At 36.7% G+C, this 20,231-nt stretch overlaps 2 protein-coding genes across 2 annotated transcripts; both read left to right on the forward strand.

Moving 5' to 3' along the window:
• Positions 1-6,515: 6,515 nt before the first annotated feature.
• On the forward strand, positions 6,516-10,601 carry LOC6049791 (endocuticle structural glycoprotein SgAbd-5). The gene is made up of 3 exons (XM_001866462.2): positions 6,516-6,740; positions 10,017-10,129; positions 10,203-10,601. The coding sequence occupies exons 1-3, from the start codon at positions 6,729-6,731 to the stop codon at positions 10,384-10,386; spliced, it is 309 nt and encodes a 102-aa protein (XP_001866497.2). The 5' UTR covers positions 6,516-6,728; the 3' UTR covers positions 10,387-10,601.
• Positions 10,602-14,482: 3,881 nt separating this feature from the next.
• LOC6049792 (endocuticle structural glycoprotein SgAbd-2) lies at positions 14,483-15,092 on the forward strand. The gene is made up of 2 exons (XM_001866463.2): positions 14,483-14,629; positions 14,705-15,092. Exons 1-2 carry the CDS (start codon positions 14,487-14,489, stop codon positions 14,934-14,936), a joined length of 375 nt encoding a protein of 124 aa, XP_001866498.2. The 5' UTR covers positions 14,483-14,486; the 3' UTR covers positions 14,937-15,092.
• Positions 15,093-20,231: the final 5,139 nt, after the last annotated feature.

Consider the following 20,231-nt stretch of genomic DNA (forward strand, 5'->3'; position numbering starts at 1 on the left):
TGCCAGATGATAATTATTTTATGAAATTAATTTGTTGCTTAAAAACAATTTTGTGAAATAGCGATATTCTGGATACCCTGAATTAACGACCAATTAATACCTTGAATCACCTTTGGCGGCGCATCGCAAAAATCAAGTAAATGACCGCGGATGGAGTGCTTAAATGCGCATCTTCACAGGCAAAGCAAAACCGTCGGCGTCGTCGTCGCCATTTGACTTTTGGTATTTACCAATAAACAGGCAGGGCTAATTCCTCACCATGTGTAGGTATCTGCGAACGCAATTCTGTCAACCTGTTGAAGATGCTGCGCTAGTCGCAAGTATGTGCGGGACCACAATGAAGCGATTTGACTAACGAGATAAACCGCGTTCATGCGCCACAGGCCGTGAGGAGTCGATCAGATTGAGCACTTGGCAAACTTTAGAAAATAAAAACAGCTACCGATTGAGGAGTTGGGTCTTCTCGAAGGACAAGGTCGGGTGGATCGAGTTTTTCCAGTGTTTGGGATTATTTCAAGCATTCCATGCAAAATATGACCATCAATAAACCGCACCACCATTTGCATCGTCAATTTTGAATAATTGCAACAAGTTTGCAAACACAGTAAATTTTATTCAAATTCGATTTTTTTTCGCACACGTCAAGAAAGTGTTGTTCCCATTCTGGTTTTCGATATTTACATAGTAGATGTACAACATCCAGTAGAGGGGCAGATGCCAAAGTTGATGATATGATAATTCAAAACTAACGAACATGTCACCTGCACGTTGCGGGGTTTGCCTAGTAAGATTTTTTAAATGTTTCTGAGGTTTTCAGCCAAGAGTAAAAATTAAAGATGGGCCATAAATCATCGATAGTGACAGAAATGAACATCATCGTACGAGTCGATTGAGTCATTGGCACTAAATTAGCTGCAGTTTTCCTTTTTAAGAGGTGAAGAAATTTTGTGAAAGACGTAGAATTTAGATATCTTAAATTAGTTTTTTATTCAGATTTTTTTTTCTTAAAAGAATTAGCAGTAATGAATAAATATGTTTGTTGTTGTTTTTTTTCAAACTGTGAAATATTGATCGAAATTAGTAGTAATTATTCTTTTTTTTGATAAAAGGATATGTTTAAAAAATTAACATGTTTATTCTTGAAAATGAAAAGTACATAGAAAGCGTTTCATTTTAAAACCATAATATATCTGGCGGAAATTGTACAAGGTGCAATTTTAGCAAATTCAGCGAAAATTGAACAAACCAGATTGTCTATGTAACTACATATTCACTCCAAAATCAGCGAAAATTAATGAACAAAATGTTCTGTACTAACATTTTGTTTGGTTGACCATTCTGTGCATTGCCCTAAGTTTGGTTGTTTACAGTTGTCGGGCATGTACGTGTGTCAAACGCGTTCTGACTAACTTGAATCAATTTTCAGGGTACGTCAAGATAGCATTTTTTCGGTTTTTATTGAATACCTCAGGATTGAAATCGAGTTTTTTTGGATCTGTGAAAGTCAAAAGATGAGGCGTTGAACATGCACGTGTGGCAAGATAGCACGACAACAAAGAGGTGTAATATTACTTTTTTACAGTAGTTGGGCATGTACGTGTGTCAAACGCGTTCTGACTAACTTACATCAATTTTCAGGGTACGTGAAGATAGCATTTTTTCGGTTTTTATTGAATATCTCAGGATTGAAATCGAGTTTTTTTTTGATCTGTGAAAATCAAAAGATGAGGCATTGAACATGCATGTGTGGCAAGATAGCACGACAACAAAGAGGTGTAATATTACTTATGTGATTTGGTGATAGATTACCTTCTCTTGTATAAAAATAGGACATTAAGTCCATTACCATGCTATATTTAGCTTTAATTTTATAAATTTGCAACTTGTTACATTTGAGGCACAAGTTTAATGAACAGCTATATGAAATTTATTCAGCACGTGGCTCTCCCTGTCTTCTTCAAACAATGACTGGTTTTGTACTGACAAATCGACCCCCATTAGTTTAACGTGAAACATGCTGTAATGAAGCCCAATAAAAGTGCTATAAACAAATAAACCTTCCGGAAAGCGTCCCCAGACTAGGGGCGACAATAGTAGCCACACTCAACCCTCGGTGGTTGGCCACTTTTGAGTTTGTACCCCGTTGGTTTGAAGTCACACTAAAAAGTGACGAGCAGTTTAACGACTGTAGACAGTGGTTCTGCTTGTTGTTGGCTGTGACAGTCGGGGCAAATGAAACACCGTTTTTTTTCAAAATTACTCGACGTTTCGACTCTCTGATTTGAGTCTTCTTCAGGAGGATTTCGTGTCAGACAGTGTCCCAAGTGTGTAAGCAATCCAGACTTGGGACATAATCTGACACGAAAACCTCCTGAAGAAGACTCAAACCAGAGAGTCAAAACGTTAAGTATTTTGAAAAAAACTGTGTTTCATTTGCCCCGACTGTTACAGTCAACTGTAAACGGAGTTACTTTTTACAAGGGACACACACTCACTATCAAACCAATAGTTTGGTAGAGTGTGTGAGCTCCGTGTAAACAGGGTGTCAAAATCAAAAGTGACCCCGCTCGTTTGACAACAATTTGTGTCAAACCATCGGGGTTTGAGTATAGTAGTGATAGACTGCCATTTTATGAATGGAAATTTTTACGATTTGGTAACTTTGGGTGTCCATAAAAAACTACATTCATTAGGGGCCTTCCATAGACCACGTTGACACTTTTTTAAAATTCCTGTCCTCACCTCATGTCATCCCCTGTCCTCACCTCATGAGACCAATTGTTCAAATGTTTTTGTAAGGAGAGTGGTCAATCGTAACCACCCTCCCCCCCACCCTTCAGGTTCCCACGCGATTTATGGATGGATGGCCCCTAAGGTTGGGGCAAACAACTACACCAATAGGGGCCTTGGAAGACACTGCTGAGGGTGTCTCTTTGATGGCCGCTAAGAGACGAACCGCCCGGAAATCATCTGCTCGCTGTGATTGTACTGTCTTGGCTCAATGCTAGGATGATTTTAATGATGTTATGATTGTTTAAATTTGCTAGTCAACGATTTTTTTGGAAATGGTATTGTCAAAATATAACGTCATGATTCGAAATCTGGACACTAAGTAGCATATCATTTGATCATCAAATCTTGTAACAGGTTGAAAAATGTAGAAATATCATCAGGATTTTTCATCAGAGCTTTAAAATTAAGATGATTTGTTGTGCTTCGAATCCCGGACACTGATAAAAGCGAAATACGGACACTTTTGCTTCGCATTCCGGACACTCGATTTTGTTTGATTGTTCGGACTGAAATGTTCGTGAATGGCATTCTTTAGGTCTCGAATAAGCTGTTCACTTCAAAACAATCGATATTTTATATAAGAATTTGCTAGAACTTAAAGAAATCATAACCATAAATCTATGAAATATTTCAGTGAAATGTTTCACATTTGTAGTAAACTTATAATTTTATTTTATAAAATTGTTTTGACATTAAATACAGCGTTCAAACAAACTTTAAATGAAAGTTGATGTTAGAATTCATTAAATAACCCATTTGTGACATTAATAATGCGAACTTATATCCAAATAATTGATAAAACATGATGAGGTGTCCGGGTTTCGAAGCGTCCGGGAATTCGAATTAAACTTATCATGAAATTCAAAATAGCGTTTGAACTTCTTATCAAAAGCCCCAAGATAGCACAACGACGACGTGCTGAGAAGAAAGACAACGACCTTCTACGGAAGAGGTCGTACTGTGCTTGCTGGAAGCTGTTTAATGTCCACCCTGCCGAATCACCCATCGACCATAGCAATTCGTCAAGAGTCAACAGCGTTGACTTCCTCTCTAATTCGCTTTTAATCGGTACTGGTTTGACACAAGAATGACCAATTTTGTCAACAAGATGAGTGAATCGGTTAAAAAAACAGTGTATGATCGGTGAATTATTGCGCCACATGGAAGATGTCATGGGCTCATGCTGTGAGCACTGGGGGTTCAAGAAGCTTAAACACTGGACTTAAGTGGTCAGCTACAGTAGAGGGTATAGTTGCTACTTTGCGCAACACTTTAACACTTCTTCGTCAACAAGAAACATCGAGCCCAAGAATGATGAAAAGTGTCGGCAAATATTGGCATAGTGAAGTAGGTGATTGTATATGGTATCAATTATAGAAGAATTCATATTGACTTAAGCTTATGAAACCCGCTGGATTACTCAAGTTTACTGTTAGTAAGACATTACACACAGAAAAATGTGTTACAATTAGCTAAACTACCTTACGCAGATCGCATCAACGTGAGTTGCAGTTCAAAGTTTATCCACTATTCATTTATTCTTTGCTCAATTCGCACGAAGACGATGGAACCAAAGGTGCAGGAGAGGAAAAGTTCGATGGGTCGATAGTGATTAAGATGTGCCGCCGACCACGAGGATGACGACAACGATCGTCCTCGTGGAGGCAGCAGCCCCTTGGCCACTCGATGAGCAAACTTTTTTGTGTGCACTCTGACAACGACAAAAGATTAAAAATTCTTTTTTTGACCTGAAAATAATTTACTCTGCAAGCAATGGTTGGTCAAACTCTAAAATTTGCCCAAATTTTTCTTGCAGAAAAAAAACTATCATTTTTTTCAGTGCACTGTAGAAGCTTGTTGGCTGCTTTGCCGCGCGATTAATGGAAAGCTCTGGTGCGCATTTTATCAAGTTTCGAGTGATTATTGTTATTTAAATTGGAGGTGCTCATTCATTCCGATGACTATCGTGTCACACACCACATCCACCACCGGTCAGGTTCATGCAAATTTGGCGGGATTTGGGGGAGAGAGAACATTCTCGCGGATTGGTTGCACCCAAATCGTAGGCTAATTTATTACAGGGAGTTTTATGGGGGGTTATTTTTCTGTTCCTTCTTTCGCCTTAGTGTGTGAAAAGATGTCGTGGGAGGATTAATACGGTAATTTGGAAGGATTTCGGGTGGTGGAAGAATATTGAAAAATCATCTGATAATTTAACATCGCAAAACCAGTGCGTTCGCAGAGCAGACTGAGGTAAATAAGGCACAGTTGGACAGTGTTATAACATTTAAAAAAATAACATCTGGAAAAATGTCGTTTTATACCAATTTTAATTTGAAAGGATTTTGAGGAGAACTTTTATTTTGAATACTTTTAAGGCTTGAGACATTTTTTTTAACTGATTTGGAAATACCATTTTGTAAAAATTATTTTTGAAAACTCAGCCGTTCAAGTTCAAGTTTACTAAATACTATCGTCATAAGGGGTGACATTGGGTCTGAGGGGGGAGATTAGGTCACACAAATTTCAGCATTTTTGTATGATCCAATCTCACCCCAGACCCAATGTCACCGCTGGTGACAGTAAAATTAATAAAAGTGCCCAAGAAGCATGACCATGTGCTGCTTGTCAAAAAATCAAACCATCCACATTAACGACCCCCGGGTCTTTTGTGGTCTCTATTGCAAGTTTCTGCTCGAACCTAGGAGTCCGAAGGCTTGAATTGGGAGAGCACCCAAACCTCTTTCTACTCCAAGGAACCTTCCACCCCAGTGTTTGAACTGACGACCTGCGGATTGCGAGTCCAACCGCCGCCAGCAATTCCACCGGAGTAGGCTTGGTTTGGTGTGTTGTTTGTACTTATGGCATGGAGAAGACTCCTACACCTGGAATGGCTTAACGGCCTAGCAACCAAGACCGGGACCGACATTTTACTTCCTCATCCGATGGAAGGTTGGAGCGACTTTCTGCTTGTATAAGGGTTCTAAAAGGCTTTATTGTAATTTTGCATATTTTCAGATAATAGGGAAAAAATTGCCACATTTTTGCTTAATATTCGGTTTTTGCTCAAAATAAGCTACGATTTGAGAAATATAGCAACTGATCCGCTTATTTCTACAGGCTTTTTTACATTTTTAGATATTCTCTCCAAAATTAGAAAGCATTCGCATGTAATTCTTAATGAATTGACCCTCGTCACTGTGAGCGTATTATCTAATTAATCCCGTAATAAATATTGTGTCTGATCTGCAAACATTTTTGGACACTTCGTCGTTCAGGTGCTCACTGTCCTCTCGAAGAGGTGAACCACGGTGCTAGTGTGACAAGCTTATGGATATGCAAATTGTATGTTTTATTCTCGAATCGACACCATCACCCCTGAAAGACCCCTTGTGCCCCTTGTGATGGGGGGTCGTGCGTCCAAAAAGGCTCTCTCGCTAGAACCTCCCATACTGTGTGTGTCCATCGCGGAGGAGCTTTTGCAACACCGACGCCGTTGTCGTCGTCGCATTTCTTCAAATACATGTAAATTTTGTTAATCGGCATTACGATTAAAAAGGCTCTCCCGAGAGGCTCCCCCTCGGACACCAACACAGTGTTGCATGTGTGCGAGTGGATGCGCCCGGTGTTGGATGGATGGTTTTGGGAAGGGTGTGCTTTAAGAGGTGCTCTAAGGTGCCACATAACTACCCTCCCCATATATGTGTATAAAAGCTCGTCGCAAAGTCGCAAATCCGTTTATTATTCTACCGCGGTCATAAGTTCAGAGGCGACGAAGACGAGTCGTGCTCAGCGCAGTTTAGCAAGCAAGCAAAGTGGTGTTTAGTGAGGCCCAAAAACAAACACCCAGCAGTTGGGTATAGTCGGTTGTACTTGCGAGAGCTACTAAGCGATAATCAAGTGGTCGAGTGGATTCTATACTTAGTTTTGGAATCATGAAATTCCTGGTGAGTGGAGGAGTGCTGGCTCGTGTGCAATGTTCAAAATCCTAACTTGTGGCGGTCACCGGTAGATAAATGGCTAAGGTGTGCTTCGGATGCAAACATAGTGATGATATCTGTGCCCAGATAGTAAAAATTTTGCAACAGAATATTATGCACCATTCAAAATTATGTGAGATTGTTATGATACGTTCTGATTGAAAACATTGATGGGTCTAAATTGAGTATATAAAAGAAGGCTAGTTATCAGTGTTAAGTTACTCAGGAATTCAACAAGGATGTAAAGCAAAATTGAAAATTTCGGAAAATCTCAAGAGATACCCTCTGGCTCGATTCTTTAGGCAAAAATAATATCTGTGCCAATTTTGAGCCCAATTGGTTAAGGTGTAGGGGTTACTTTTTATCGTTTTATGGGGAAAGCGCAGAAATGTGAGCGTGAGACTCTTGTAGGAAATTTAATTCCCTACAACTTTGTCTTAGAGTGCAAGAAGATCCGAGTTGATCCTGATGAGTTATTAGCAATGCAATGAAAAGACATCGGAAAGGTGATAAGTTGGGCTTTAGAGGAAAAATTGTTTGAGGACCGAAAAATCTAGTTAAATATATAAAAAAGTCATATGAAAACTTAATATGCCGTTCTGACGGTGTCTGGACCATAGAGTCTATGTCTGAACATATTTTTAACGGACTTCTCGGACAATTTTACGTAACATATCAAAAAATGGGTGAGGTTCATTAACAGGATTCCGACAAATGATTTTTTGAAATAAAATCTGGGCTTTTCCACGCGCTGCTTTTCTTAAATACGCTGTATCTCAGCAACCTGAGGTCTTTTCTTCAATGTCTTCTAGACATTTTTACAGCAAATTTTGTGAACTTTTTGAAAATAATCTTTTTAGAAATGGTCACTCATGGTCACTATTTTTTTAAATAGAAAAACTGCAAATATTTTGCTTTTTTTGTATGAAATTTTGATTTTTTTTTAACAAAAATCACTATTTAAAAAAAATACTCGGCGGCAGATTTTTTGACCATATTTCTCTATACCTCAAAAGTTGCGGGTTTTGGTCCCTTAACACTGCAACGCCCAACGCATGTCCAACTTACACGGACGCCCAAGCCTCCCAAAAAAGGTGGAACGGTAACTTCAACTCGCTGGTTCTCGGGCCTAACTCAACCAATCAAGATGATTCTTCTTTCCAATGATTTGTTAGGATGTCTAGATGATTCTAGAACTTTGCAGAACTTAATTTGAACAAATCTGTAATTTCTGCGACCGAAAACATCGTTCCACCTTTTTTAAAAAGACTGCCTCCGCGGAATTTTCGGCGAATTTTTTTTACACGCGAAAAAAAAAGTTGGGCGATGTTTTTGATCGCAAAAATTTCAGATTTGATCAAATTAAGTTCTGCAAAGTTCTAGAATCATCCAGACATCCTAACAAATCACTGGAAAGAAGAATCATCTTGATTGGTTGAGTTATGCCCGAGAACCATCGAGTTGAAGTTACCGTTCCACCTTTTTTGGAGCCTTGGGCGTTGGAATGTTAAAACATATAAAAAAAATCTCAAAAATAAAAAAATACTAGTTTTGGGAAATTGAGTTTTTGTTAAAAAAAAGGTAATACAAAATTCGGCACTTTTTTCATTTACCTTTTTTTCTCAATAGTCCTCAATCAAACCTACAACTTTGCAGAAAAAAACAAATTAAAAAGAAAATTCACTCAAAAGTTACAGCTGTTTGAATATTTACGTAAATTGTATGGGCAACTGCCAAAATTGTATGGAGACTTGTATGGTTGAACCAATGACTTAAAAAAAAGAGCTTCTTTGGTTATAGGAAAGGTCCCTACAAAATTTGAGCCAGATTAAAAAATACAAAAAATAAAAATTGTTGAAATCGGCCGATTTTGTAAAGAATTGATTATGATTCCACGGCGTGTTCTCTGGGCAACCTTAAGGGGGAAAAATAGTCATCGCTACTTTCAAGTGTGTCTTATAGGAAATTTTCTCAGCTTTCCAATGCTTCCAATGCAAAATGTTTGATCAATAAATTTCTGAGATATTTTTATTTTAAGTTTTTTTGTTTTAAATCCCTTCATCATTTATTGGAAACATTTTAATTACAGTTCAGGTAACTTGTCAAATAATGCGTTTTATGTGTCATTTACTCATCAAAATGTGCAAAATAAGACAAGAAACAACTATTTAAAAGGTTTCAAATCGCTAAACATTTTAAAAATTAAGTATTAATCAAGTATTTGAATATGCGGGATTTATTCAGAAATTGGAATCAGAAAATCGTATTAAATATATGTTTACAAGAATTAATAGATTTTTACATAATTTTCGTGTACGAATATCAGCCATCTGCTCTGATTTAGTTTGGATTTAGCTGATACAACCGAGGTTTGAAATTGTTAAGGGAAATTGAATTAAATAGATTTAAATTTTTGAATTAAATAGATTTTTAGAAATAAATATCATATTTCCTTAACCAACATTTGCATGGATGGCTACCATCCATCAATGAATCACAAATTACTGTGTTGAGTTTCAGGGGAAATACTTTTCATGGGTATGAAATGATCAAGTAATCAGCAATGTTATAGAAGTGTTATCTGTTTTAAAAACGTTTTACAAGTATCTTGATTTTTGTTCAAATAGCTTGTAATGGAGGCTTCTGTTTGATTTTTTGCTAAATTATTTTTTATTTTTGTTTCAACTTAAAAAAATGTTTGTGAAGGTGTTTTCAACATTCTCACGAATTTAACAGCTACTTTTGAATGCATTTTCAACAGTTAAACATTTAAAAAATATATTTTCTTTATACTCATGACTTTTGAAGCATGCAACAGTAATTTGTAGTACATTTTCGATTTTGAATCATGTTTTGTATCTATGTACCTGGTTCATGTTTGTTGAAGGATATATCATGTTTATTCATCAAAAAGCAATAATACTCTTAAATTTAATGCACGTATGTACAGAAATTCGTTTTACCATATTTGATCCTTATATTTTTTAGACACACAAAAAAAAAAAAAAAAAATGGTGCCAAAAATTATAATTTAATCCTGATCCTGATGATCAAGTGAAATTTTCCATAGTTTCTGTTTAATTTAACATTTTCCAAGACATTTTCACACATTGTTTTTGGTAAGAGTATTCAAAATAAGGTTATATTCAACCAAACAAATTTCAACCATCCGAAATTCAACCTTTTTTTACTGTGTATTTATTGTTCTGTAAATCTTGTTTAATGGTCTTTTTATTTTGTCAGGTTGTTTTTGCTGTCGTGCTGCTGTCAACGTGTCAGCTTACCGTAGCCCAGGACGATGTACAGCTTGTTCAGTTTACTAACGAGAACGGCGTCGATGGAAGCTACAACTTTGCGTAATAACTCAAATGAATTTGATACATTTATTGAACGGGTTTTTTTTACTGTGTGATTCTTCTTTTTTTTTAGGTACGAGCAATCCGACGGCCAGAAGCGCGAGGAAGCTGGCGTGTTGAAGCCGGTTGAGGGAGCCGAAGCTCCGGCCATTTCCGTGACGGGCTCGTACGAGTTTACCGATCCCACTGGACAGCGGTACCGCGTGGACTACACCGCCGACGAGCGCGGATATCGGCCAACGGTAACGAAGCTGTAAACTCTGCAGGAGAATGATTCGTGATGTGCCAAGTAGACGAAACACTGTGAAATGAGGAGTTGTGGTTTTGGTTATTGTTTTTTTTAAAGCAAATGCAGTTAAATCTTGTTTGTGCCAAACCAAAAGTTCTAAACTCACCTCTACCTTTGTTTCATGCAGCATTAATGTAAAGAGATTATAGTTGCGACAATAAAAATACATATTTCAAAACGTTACATTTTTGCAACTTTGGAATTGAATGTTGAATTGATCTTTAAGTGTTTTGCAGACGTTGAGTAGTTGAAATTCTTACATCAAACACAGTAACAAAGTGTACCTATTAAAATTCATCAAATCGACGAGATCGTGCTATCTTCTTGTAAGTCGCTTTTTGACGTGTATTGCAAAACTCGTTTTTGCTATTGAACATAAACAAAAATCCATGGTTTGGTTCTTATGTGGTTGTCACTAGGGATCTACATATAGGCTCCCTAGTTGCTACAATTCCGAGTAATACATAAAAATGTAAACAGTAAAAAAGTGACAAAACGGCCATTGACAAAAATACCCTTTCACAACTTGTCGCAATGCCAGAGATTGTCAAGATAGCACGATATGATCAGAGCAGCATTTCATAAGAGGCCATCTCTAAATCACAGAGATACTTTTTTAAAATTTCAGTTCTCCCCTCTCCCACCTTGTAGACAATTGTTCATACAAAATACAAATCATCACCGCCGGAAGATATTCAAAGACAGTAATTTCCATATCAGAGGATATCCAAACCATTCTCAAAAACAGTCGCAGATGTTTTTTTTATTGGAAAATTATGTTTTTTAAATATCGCAGCAAACACTATCGAACTTATGTTTTTCAATGTTGTGATTTACCATTTATTGCAACCTTGAGATTTTTCAGCCCTTCAAAAACATTTTTAAAGTCAAACATCAACCTTCTTCTAGGCAAGTACCCCCTGCCATGTAAATCAATTAGGCTCGGTACCCCCGTTGAGAATCACTGCTTTAGGAGATAACTTTTGTTAAATTTTATGCTACTTTGCTTAAATTTGATTTGTTCAAAAATTGGTGTTTTGCAGCAGACAATTGAAACGTTAGTTTGATTGCTTGAAGGTCGTTTAGATTTAATTTTGTGGCTGAGAATAGAATTAACACTTTCGCTGATTTCATGTGTTAATAGAAGTCCCACTTTAGCAAGAATATCCTATATGGGTCATTAGGGTGTAATAACAAAATCGATTTTCCAGCACAGCAGTTTTTTAGTTCATTTTGGGGTTTTAAACAACTCCCAAAAGTTTGAGAAGAATTGGTTTACACCTCACTTTGCGCAAAGTGATTCTATTTTCCATTTGCACGGGAAAAAATATATTTTTTTTAAGTTTAAAATTTTAAAAATCCAAGTTTTACGCTATATCAAAACCGGACTCGTATTCGGATGCTCTAGAATGTGCTCTAAAACTTTCTTGAAGAGAGTATGGGGCTTACTTGTTCCTGAAAAAAAAAAACCGGATTTAAAAATACAAAAATTAAAAAAAAAACCGATTTTGTAGAGAATTGCTCAATAGCACTTCATTTTAACAGGCTGTGCCAATTTTGAGAAAAATCAGTTAAGGTTAAGGGTTCGCTTTATGCCTTCTTCACCTTACTGAGGAAAGGCTATAAAATCACTCGAAAAATGAACTTCTTAATTCGACCTCGTAGACCTACCTTCACGTATACCTATCGACTCAGAATCAAATTCTGAGCAAATGTCTGTGCGTGTGTATGTCTGTAAGTCCGTGCACCGAAAAATATGCACTCGATCATCTCCGGACTGGCTGAACCGATTTTGACCGCTCTGGTCTCATTCGATCCGTTTTGGGGTCCCACAAGACCCTAGTTAATATTATGAAGTTTTGATAAGTACTTCAAAAGTTATGCTAAAAAAACGATTTTGGCTAAAGTTTGAAAGATTGTTAAAAGGGTGGTTTTTGTAAGCAAACCCGTCTGATCATACATTTTAGAAAGGTATTTGAAAGACCTTTCTAATGAGCCCAAACATTGAAGATCTGATAACCCTATCAAAAGTTATAGCACTTTAGTTTCATTTGTACACATTTGAGAGGCCGGATCTCAAATATTTTGATGATAAAGTTGTCCGGATCCATCATGCGGATCCATCGTTGGATAGGCAATCAAAAAACCTTTCTAACAAGCCCAAAAGATTGAAGATCTGATAACCCTATCAAAAGTTATGAGAACTTTAGTGTCATTTGTACACATTTTAGAGGCTGGGTCTCAAATATTTTGATAAAAAAGTTTTTCGGATCTATCCGGAGATCTGGCTCCCGGGATTTTGTTGATTTGAAACTCCCGGGAAAAATGTACAGATATATTTTTTTACTGCCTTAAGGCTTAAAAAACTTTAAAGTAATATAACTATTGAAAGTGAACAATTTTCATGAAACAGCCCCGTAGGTGTTGTTCTAATATTACGTCCAATGATTTTTATGATTCTAGACCCCATACTCCATGTAGATATGTTGTAAGAAGTAAAATTTAGATAAAATTTGTAGGCAAAAAAAAAAATTAGATAAAATTTGTAAGGCACCAACCACCATCGGTGGATTAAGTAACGTTTTATCGATGAAGTTTATATGGGGAAAATCACTAAAATAAAAATAGAAAATCATAGCTTCAGGTTTTTGGCAGCAGGTGCGCAGGTCTCGCCCAAAATTGTTCAAGTTTGAGATTATTTTAATTTCCTTCAACTTTGTTGAAGAGTGCAAGAAGATCCGAGTTGATCCTGATGAGTTATTTGCAATGTGATGAGAAGAAATCGGCTTATATACTTGAAAGTATATAAGGTATATAGAAAGTATAAAAGAAAATACTGTTTACTAGAATAATCACCAAAAATCAGGATCAACTTGGATCGTTTTGCAACCTTCGACAAAGTTGTAGGGAATTGAATTTCTTACAAGAATCTCACACTTAGACAATTTTGGGCGAGACCAGCGCCCTCTGTTTTGACGATTATCTAAAACAACTTTTTATTTTTTTACTCGTAACTATTCGACTACCGTCATCTGGGGTGAATCGAGACACATGGGGCGAATTGGGACAGAAGTTTTGGCAATATTGCAGCCTAATATTTTGGAGTGGTTTCGGTTAGAACAGATCCAGAGCAAAAAAATGTGAGCTTTCATGACTAAATTTGAAGTTATTATGTGCTCTTAAACGTGGTGTCTCAATTCAGACTGTAGTCCTGATTCTCCCCAGTTGACGGTATTAGACCAAAAGTGAACAAAGTTGACCTGGAATGACCCATACATACTGAAGACGTCTTCTGTGTAGTTGTGCTTTCTGAATAAAATTCCTCATTAAATTGTTAAGAATCCGATAAAGATAGCATAACAGAGATGGTACGCTAAGCTAACAAGTTTCTAAAAATCTATTTCAAAAACTGATGTTTAAAAATTGATACAGGTTTTATAAATTTGTTATAAATGTGTTAGTAAATAAACGTTTAGTGATGAATATTTTTATAAAACTTCAATTGAATGCGTTCAAACTTTTCGAAAGACAAGTAGATTATAAAATTCGTTGAACAATCTATTAAGAGTTATCATTATTCTCAAAATTCTATTCTTCTTTACATAAAGGAGTTATTTTTGAGTTATTTTTTTTTAAAGATAAGACCTTGCAATCCAAAATTGTGTCATGATTCACTGGTATATTGCAGATTGTTTTGAGATGGTGTTTGCAAACGTGGGTGTCGAATAAACAAGTACCAAAAAATGCTGCACTCTACACTCCTAATTTGGACGTTGATTTGATTGATGAACTGAAATTGAAATCCATCACTCATTCACCTAGTAGTATAAAACGAGTATAACATATGAGTTTCCGAAGAGAACGACTGCAGAAATCTTAGTTGGGTAGCTTATTTACATAAATGAAGCGGTATGAAGAGTACTCGAATATGGTCCCACGAAGACGATTCCCAATGAAAGCAATGGTTCAATGCAAAAGCATTGACCCTTGAGTTGTGGGATGATTCTTTGCAGCTACTCATGCCGATAAAAAGCACCTGCCGAACGTCCTAACCTTTCAGTTTAAAGAATGAAGTTTGGCTGGACACTCTGTTGGTCTCTGCTGGCCCTGCCAGTGATCGTGGTCAGCGGCCAAGATCTGAGCGATCCCGACCTACAGTCGATGCTGACGGAGTACTCGTCGGTGCACATGACGGAGAGCTACCGCTTCAGGTGAGTCCCCCAACAACGGCTTTTGTCGAAGTCTTGACGAAGTTATTGCTGACGGGTGTGACCTTTTTCCCGCAGCTACGCCACCGCCGATGGACAGTTTCGTGAGGAAACCGGAATGTTGATGAACCCGGGAACCCCGCAGGAGGAGCTGGTTGTGGTGGGAATGTACGGGTACGAGACCGACGACGGAACCCAGGTGATGGTCATGTACGTCAGTGGGAAGGGTGGCTACAAGGCGAAGACCAAGTTTCGGAAGCTGGCGGAATCGGAGCGGAAAAAGAAGCTGCTTAGTTCGCTGATTGGATAGGTCAATAAAAGAGGCTGAAGCTGTGATTAAATGTGCGATGAACTTTTCATTGTGAGCTTTTTAAAAGTGCTTTAACCAAACCTGAAAATTTAGGCAAGCATTGAGATCGAATCGAATAGAATATCATCTGTATTAGTCAAAAAAAAAAAAAAAAAACAGAGCAATTTAAAAATTTTGTTTTACGATGGCATTAAATTAAGAACTTATAAGCAAAAGCATTCTTTTCTCATAAAAGATTATAGAATTGAAGTATCACGGAGCGGTCATCTACCAAATTCTTGATTTACTTGTCATGCCTCAAAATGAAAATCCATGCCACTTTTTCATATTTTAATATCGGATTTTAAAGTTTTGCTCTTTCAGGTCTGTTTTTTTGGAAAATATTTTCTATTAATTTGGGAAAATGATTAAGAGGACTACTCAAAAAATTTAGGATATGTTTGGTTGTCGCGAAAAAACTTCTTCTCGAAATAAAATAAAATCAAGCAAAACAATGTAAAAGGGCCGAAGCCGAAGCGTAAACAAAGAGTCTTTCTTGCTGACGTCAATTGATGTTTACATTAGGAACGAGCAGGATAGACTCTTTGTTTACACTTTGGGTTCGGCCCTATTGCAATGTTTTGCTAGAAATGGATAGTTTCTAAAAGCAATGACACCTGTCAAACCAGGGCTTACTACGTCATGGTTTTCTCGTCACTAAATAAACAGGCAGTTTATGAATACGTTCCATATTTGACCACTATTGATAGAACCAATTGCTTGTACCGGTCCTAGCTGGTAGGAACACGCCAACCTGGGTGTCAAATTACTATTCGGTGCCCGTAACATATCTTAGAAGACCAAAGAAGCGATGGTCTGTAGGAAAAGGCTAGACACTAGCCATTGTCACTGGTAATAGTGGTTAATCAAGGGACATGACCACGAGCCACGAGGTAGAGTCCCTAAAAGCTATAACGTCGCTGGACGCCTCTGAATTGTTGACCTATTTGAGGCCCAATTGCACCCTGACAGTCCATTAGTTTATTTCTCACAATCACTGTCGACCGTTGTCCCACGCAACACATATGTGTCGCTCTGCAGACTGACCAACGCTCAAGGTGCGTTGTCAGACTTTATATACAGACAGATGCTGCACGCCACGCCTGAGCTGTATGACTCTTCTCTATCAGCAAGCCGTAAATATCTGCTTGATGTTCCAACCCCCACCCATCGACGCTTTTGCCGGATCTTGATGTGACTTGGTTCACGTGCTTTCGGCCAGATCTTCTGGTTTCGGTCGTTTTCTCTAATGTATTCTGTCGCATAAATTAATTCCAAATGTGGATTATTGAAATGAAGACGATTTTTTCAAGGTCAACCACAGAAGATCGTTTGCAAACGACCGGTTTGTCGCGGGAAGATGAAATCGAATTTTACTTTGATTTTTTGGGATTCGAACTTTTAGGATCGAGGGTCTCTACCAGAATCCAGTTATTACTTTATGTTTCCCCTTCTCATGCAAGGCTTAATTGAGCTTTAGTTTTCAATTAAAGCAATCATCGTTGTTGACATGGTTGAAGCTGTGTGGGCTTGACCCGCTTATTACGCAAAATTCTCGTTAAAATAACCGATTTTTTAAACGCCTGTGACACTTGCCAGACTGCCAATTATCGTACACTGTAAATTACCCCCAACCTTTAAGTTTCGCCCAAAAGGACACCCTCAAGCAACCCCCTTTCTGTTGCACCGTGCGCCTCAAGTGGTGTGGTCTTCAATGAATACAAATTACCCGGGTATAGTGTTTGTTTCATCTTTAATCATTTCAGCACTTACACGTTGAAGATGCACGCCGCCGCGCGCAGGTGAAAGATCTGGCAGCGTAAACGGGGAAGACGGATAAAAACAGGTAACTATCGTAAGTCGCGTGCAATCTGTGTCGACCTTGACCAGCTGGGTTAATTTTTTTTTTAACTCAACTTTCATCGCCGCAAAGTGTGTGATTTTGTTTCGGCAAAGACTCGGGTTTCGGCGGTAGTCGAGTTCATGTTGCCGCTCAGATTGAGTAGTTTATATGGTAATTTATAATGGAATTCGTATTTGCAGGCGTTTTACTAGAGGTGCTGCCGTTTGGCACGTGCTCAAATGTGACAAAGGGGAGTTGTTAAAGTATTGGAAAGATTTGTTGAATTTTGGCAGATATACTAAGTATTGTATTATAATAAAAAATTATAGATTACGCTTAGAAATATAATATATATAGAATTAGCCAACATTAGGTGACTTAACCCTAAGTTTATAACGGTACATGTAACTAGAAATCTAACCGTAAATCTTAGATCAAATTGCATTGAATAAAACGGATAGCTTACAATAACGGTTGATCAAATCGCGTGGCGTCGATTAGTTTTACATAATTTTTACTGTTATTGAAAGTGAGATAAAGATGAAAAAAACGATTTTATATTTCATATTGATAGCGAAAAACTATTCAGCAATTCCTTGCGAAAACAGCACGAATCGAAAAAAAAGTTCTCCGATCGGGACCAAAATTGGGCTGCGGATTCCTTGGCCGAAATAATAGGCCCGTATTTTTTTTGTTAGGCCATTAGGGTGATCTACGCCTCCGTTAGGGTGGTCTAAAAAATAGAAAACCTTTAAAGAATGACTAATCTCCTTTCATTCGCTTCCAAAAGAACTAAAATCGGTTTAAATGGCACGAAGTCAAGATTTTTAAGAATGTGATCTTTGCTAAAATTTACAAAAATGGCATTTCCTTGTACCACGTCGTAGGTCACCCAAATTTTCCAAACAAACAACAATACGTATCTAATTATTTCATCCAAGGAACTCCTAGTCCAATTTTGGCCCCGATCGGACATCTTTTTTTCAAATCGTTCTGTTTGAGACTCGAGCTCAAAAAAAAAAAAATGCAAGGTTTGATTTTTTCTGATCCTTTTTAATCATTAGTCTTAACATGTTTTTTTTTCATTTTTGTGCTGTTCTGAGTCTTGCGTTGAATTCAATTTAGAAAAAAATAGCGATCAGCTACAACTTTGTCAATATATAAAACCTCAGATGACTTGAAATAATAAATAAATAAATAATAATAATAAAGTCGGATGACTTGAAGTCCTAAACAAATGGAAAAGCAGGGTTACATAGTTTTTTTTATTGATAGGTTAGAGGACCCAGAAATCGCCCACTATATAGTGGGAATCTAGGACATTTTAGGAGAATTCAATTCAATTCAGTTTATTTCTTTAGTTTAACGACTAACAGTAGTTTTGTAAGTGCAGTACAGAGTTTTGGGGGATCCTTTCAGCTGTGTATAAGGCATTTATCACAATGGATGCAAATAAAGTTGGTTGTAAAGGAAATTGAAAACAGGAAAACAACTCGCAAAAAACCTGTCACTATTGCTGGGATTTTAGGAGAATTTAATGACAATTTATGGGTTTCGGTTGTATTTGTTGTAGAAAGTAGATAAATTATTTGATTTTACATTTTCACAATATTTTTATCATGTCCGAGTTAATTTTTGTTGAAATTTTGCGTTTTAATAATGTGCTCTGAAGTGCCTATTTTCTTCCCCCCCCTCACTAAATCTAATTTTCATCCGCGACAAAAATCAAACAATCAAATAGAATTATGGCACAAACCTCAGCAAATATAATAAGCGTAATATTGAATGTTTGGCCCTTTTGAGTTGTGAGTCTTGGTTAAAAAAAATTATGTACTGTTTTCACGCATGTTTAATATTTTAACATTGAGTATCGGACCATTAGTTGCTGATATATCGACATCAGAAAATTTTGGGTTGTTTGGGTGAGACTTATTAAATATCAATTTTCCTGTTTTAAAATCTTTGCAAGGCAATATCTCAGCAACTAAGGGCCGTATCAATAAAGTTCTTCACAACAAATTATAGAGCTTTTCAAAAATATTTTTTTCAAAAGTGGGCAAACATGGGCACTTATTTAAAAAAATTAATAACTGCGATTATTTTCAAAAAAAGTTACCGAAAAATGGATATAACTTGAAAACGGTACCCTTTACGAAAATTTCACTAGAGTACTTTTTGATTGCAAATTTGATTTTACATCCAAAATGAAGTTGAAAAATTATTGCTACCAATATTTCGATTTAAAAAAAAAAATCAATATTGATTCAAAAAATCATAACTCATTGGGATATTTTTTGCCCGTTCTGGAAATTTCTGAAAAGTTGGCATTTGATGTCTCCTGAAACAAATCAGAAAAAATAAAAAATAAAAAAAAGAGTTTTTTTTGCGAATCAAGTTTTAGTGACAAAAAGTGAAATTATAAATCACAAAAAAAAAATTACCGTGTATCATTTTTTTTTCAGTGTAGTCCTTATCCATATCATTTTTGTATGGACACCTGTCAAATTTATATGGAAAATTATATGGACAAACTAATGATCCAAAATGGCATCTGTGGATATACCGAAGTCACCAAAAAAGTCAGGCACACAACATGATATTGAAAATTGTAAAGTTTCATTTAGTTGTTTGAAAGTTAGAATGAAAAAACTTTTTAGACAACTGCAAAAAAGGATAATCTTCAACATAACCTCAAATGGCCATCACAACAGAGCCGTGTAGAGGGATGCCATTTTTTTCAAAGGTGGTGTCTGTATTTTCTTGACAAAAAGTCTGCAGTTTTTTTTTAATTGCAAGATTAGATGAATTTACATATAGTGATGAGAGGAAGGAACCAACCAGCCAAAGGTGGAATAAGTAACGTTTTTTGTTTTAAATAGATTGATAGTCCAGACTCGATTATCCGAAGCTTTGAATTTCCGAAGGTTTATATGGGACTCCAGATAATCGAATCACGAAGAATTTTTTTTTGTATTTTTTTATTCTTTTACTTTCAACATAAAATTTGAGTTCTGCAACCTGATTTTAGTCAAATTTGAATGGTTAATTGCCTATAAAATTGAAGATTGCATTTTTTCAATATTTTATCACCGCCATTTTGACCACCATCTTGGGTTTAAAAATTCAAAATCAAAAAAGGGTTCACAGTGAAGCTTAAAAATCAAAAATAGAACAATGAAAACATGTTTTTCCTTATTCGATTATTCAACGTTTTGATTATCCGAAGTGAAATTTTGCCACGGCCTTTGGATAATCGAGTCTGTATTGTATATGACATTACGATCTAAAAAAGATATATCCTAACATTGTTTTTAATGCGATAATATTTATTGCGTTATTAATGTTGGATTTATTCAAATAAAAAAAAATAATGCTCCTGGTAACCCAAGTGTTACTCTCATCCTCACACAAGC

This window comes from Culex quinquefasciatus, chromosome 3, assembly GCF_015732765.1.
Source record: "Culex quinquefasciatus strain JHB chromosome 3, VPISU_Cqui_1.0_pri_paternal, whole genome shotgun sequence".
Lineage (NCBI taxonomy): Eukaryota > Metazoa > Arthropoda > Insecta > Diptera > Culicidae > Culex > Culex quinquefasciatus.